A 3009-nucleotide genomic window follows, 5' to 3' on the forward strand; every position below is an offset into this window, starting at 1 on the left:
TTTTTAATTCGCGATTACTAGAGTAGTTTTAATTGCATTTATTTAGTCCGGAAAAATAATTCGGCGCGCAGTTTGAAAAAGACAACAATATGGTATATATGCAAGTACATATATAGTATATATGTAAGTATATAGTATATAGTAATTCAAGATTGAATTATTTAAGCAACAAAGATCCAGCTTCAATCGTAATAGGCATTTTAAATTTCTAATATATGTATAACATATATTTTAAAATCTGCTGATATTCGGAAACTGTAATAGGCATTTTAAATTTCTAATATATGTATAACATATATTTTAAAATCTGCTGATATTCGGATTAGAAAATAATTTGTTTATATAAAAAATAAAGCATAATTACAATTTGACGTAATTGTTGAAGTAATTGACTCTTTATATCAATCCTCTCTTTAACGTCGTTATATTCTTCTATTTTTTCCTGAGATCTTTGAGTAAAATCTTTACAACCCATAAGTATCTCAGCTATTCTCTCTGTTAAAATACGTTCTCTTTCTAGAGCTGTACGTCTTTGCAAAATAGTTGGTTCAATAAGCTTTCCTTAAAAAAGAAAAACATAAAATCGTAAATTAAAATATATATTTTTTATTAGATGCAAGTTTATCAATTGCATCAATTAATATAGCATATAATTACTTTTCTTAGTTCTACTGGTGGGCAAATTGTTTGTTGGTAATACATTTCTACTGCTACTAAACCCAAAATTTTGCAATGTTGCTTTCTGAGGACATTCTGCATTATTATCTGGTACTGATGGATTAGAGGATATTGCTACGATCTGAACTTCATCCCATTCTTCCATTTCCTCTTTTTCATATAGAGATTTGGAAAGGGCTAAAGCAAGCTGAAGATCAGGGTCATCGTGCGATGCCTAAAAAATTATTATTTAAATCGGTTAATCTACAAATATTTGTATCATTGTCTTGTCAATAATTTAATTAAGTTTTAAGATTATCTCAATTAAATTCCCATCAAGCTTCAATAATCTGGCAATTTAAAAAAAAATCATCATTTTGTAGATATCCAAACAATTAAATACCCACTATTTTACGAGGAGCAAATTTCTTTTTATCTTGTAATATAGGAGCGGAGAGTAGCCCCAACGATTTTCTTTCTGCAGCTTGCCGTTCTTGCAATTCCACAGCATCCATTAATTTTTTTGTAGACATGTTATTTTTCATGGCACAACTCTTCATATGTACAGCTTGTGAGTTTTCATCTTTAAGATTTTTAAAACACAATGGACATACAAAAGCAGTTTTCAGAGCAGTTGAACTTTGTGGTGACTCTATTTCTTTCTTTTCAGATTTAAAAAAAGATGATTCAATTAATGGTTGTTGTACATCACGAAAAATCTTTTTCTTCTGTAATGGTTTTCCATTTTTAGATGTTTTTTCATTTATAATAATTTTAGATTTAGAATGGAGTACTTTCTTTTTGACTTTATCTGGAAATCTGTTGCTGTTAATAACTTTCGATTGCATGGAATGTATTCTTTTTGGCGATTTAAAATCCAATATACTTTCATCAAGTGAAGGTTGGGATGTACAAGCAGTATCATCCATGTTAGATTCATTATTGTTAGAAAGAACCTTGTTATCCGTACTAAATAAAAGAACATTTTTATGTTAGTAAAGGTATCCCAAGGTGATTCAAATAGTTTTTATTAATACAAAAAATAAATATCTTTACAAAATGAAAATTTAATTTTATTTGATTTAGGAAAAAAGAATATAATAATAAAGACATGTGATATGTTTTATACTTCAAATATATTTTTATCATTATATGTTATTAGAAAGATACATGTTATATTAAGTCGGACTACAGTTATTAATTTGACATATTTGCTATGTTATACCTTTTCTTATCATTTTTCCTTAATCTCAATCTTCCTTCTAAATTACTAGGCTTACAGAATCCATTTCTTTCGACGTCCATTACTGTTGTATAAACTTTGAATATTCTGTTGTTTAAACTTTATTCAGCTTTAGCTTGTGTATCCTCTGATTCAGCTTCTGCTTTCGATTTAATCCATGATTCTCTATCAGTCAGCTTTTGAATTGTACTTCTCAAAATTGGAATTGTGATGTAATCTTCTAACTTATCTCTCTCGTCTCTTGGGAGAGTGAATTCTCTGACTATATTTTCATCATTTAATAATGGAACGATACTGCAAAACAAAATTTCGTATTAAATTTAAATTAAAACAGAATACATTCAAGGAGCTTACATTCACTAGGCGAACTAATTAAACATTATAAATATTATACACCGAAATTGATTGGAAAATAAATAACGTAAATTATAGGATTTGTCAGTAAAATTTACGTAAGCATATGAACCTACTTTTTTCTCCAGGCAATATACATTGCACCAGCATATAAAAGGCTTACGCCAAGTGCCGCGAGTCGAACATATTTCTGTAGCGGCGTGTTCCTAAGTTGACGTGGTTTTCTGTGCGTTTCGTCCGTGGGATCATGAAGCATTTCATAAAGATCGAGCGAGAGAGGATACTAAAATATAATATCAACGTGAAAATTACGAACGACAATGATCTTATGCTGGCTTCACACTGCATCTGATGTGCGTCGTACGACGCACTGCAACCAATCAGAAAACAGGATTCCGATGGATTTTGCTTCGTATAATCGGAATTCTGTTTTCTGATTGGTTCGAATGCAGTGTGAATCCAGCATATCGCGTCTCATTGGGCGCATTCAGCGGACTAAAGATTTGTTCGCGTCGCATGCTCCAACATATTCCTATTTCCTCCAACTGTAGCTCCTACTCACTCTAACGAGCGCGTTCGAGTGAGTAGGAGCTATGGTAGGAATATGTTGAAGCATGTGGAGTATGCGACGCGAACAAATCTTAAATAGTTGAGTGAGCGCTCACTGTTATTAGTGTATTCTTTTAGCTCATCCAATCAGAATTTTAAATTTAGAAGAATACACCAATAACAGTGAGCGCTCACTCAACTGTTGA

At 31.1% G+C, this 3009-nt stretch overlaps 1 protein-coding gene across 1 annotated transcript in view; it reads right to left on the reverse strand.

Annotated features, from left to right (window-relative positions):
- Window positions 1-2657, reverse strand: part of AsnRS (asparagine--tRNA ligase) — a 12674-nt gene extending 10017 nt beyond the window's left edge. The window contains exons 1-5 of the mRNA XM_018520384.1: window positions 2371-2657; window positions 1883-2194; window positions 1065-1626; window positions 658-892; window positions 365-561 (exon numbers count right to left, since the gene is read on the reverse strand). Of these exons, the coding sequence (XP_018375886.1) occupies window positions 365-561; window positions 658-892; window positions 1065-1626; window positions 1883-1962 (1074 nt within the window). The 5' untranslated portion in view covers window positions 1963-2194; window positions 2371-2657. The remainder of the gene's footprint in view (window positions 1-364; window positions 562-657; window positions 893-1064; window positions 1627-1882; window positions 2195-2370) is intronic.
- Window positions 2658-3009: the final 352 nt, after the last annotated feature.

Source organism: Trachymyrmex cornetzi, unplaced genomic scaffold, assembly GCF_001594075.2.
Source record: "Trachymyrmex cornetzi isolate Tcor2-1 unplaced genomic scaffold, Tcor1.1 scaffold90, whole genome shotgun sequence".
Lineage (NCBI taxonomy): Eukaryota > Metazoa > Arthropoda > Insecta > Hymenoptera > Formicidae > Trachymyrmex > Trachymyrmex cornetzi.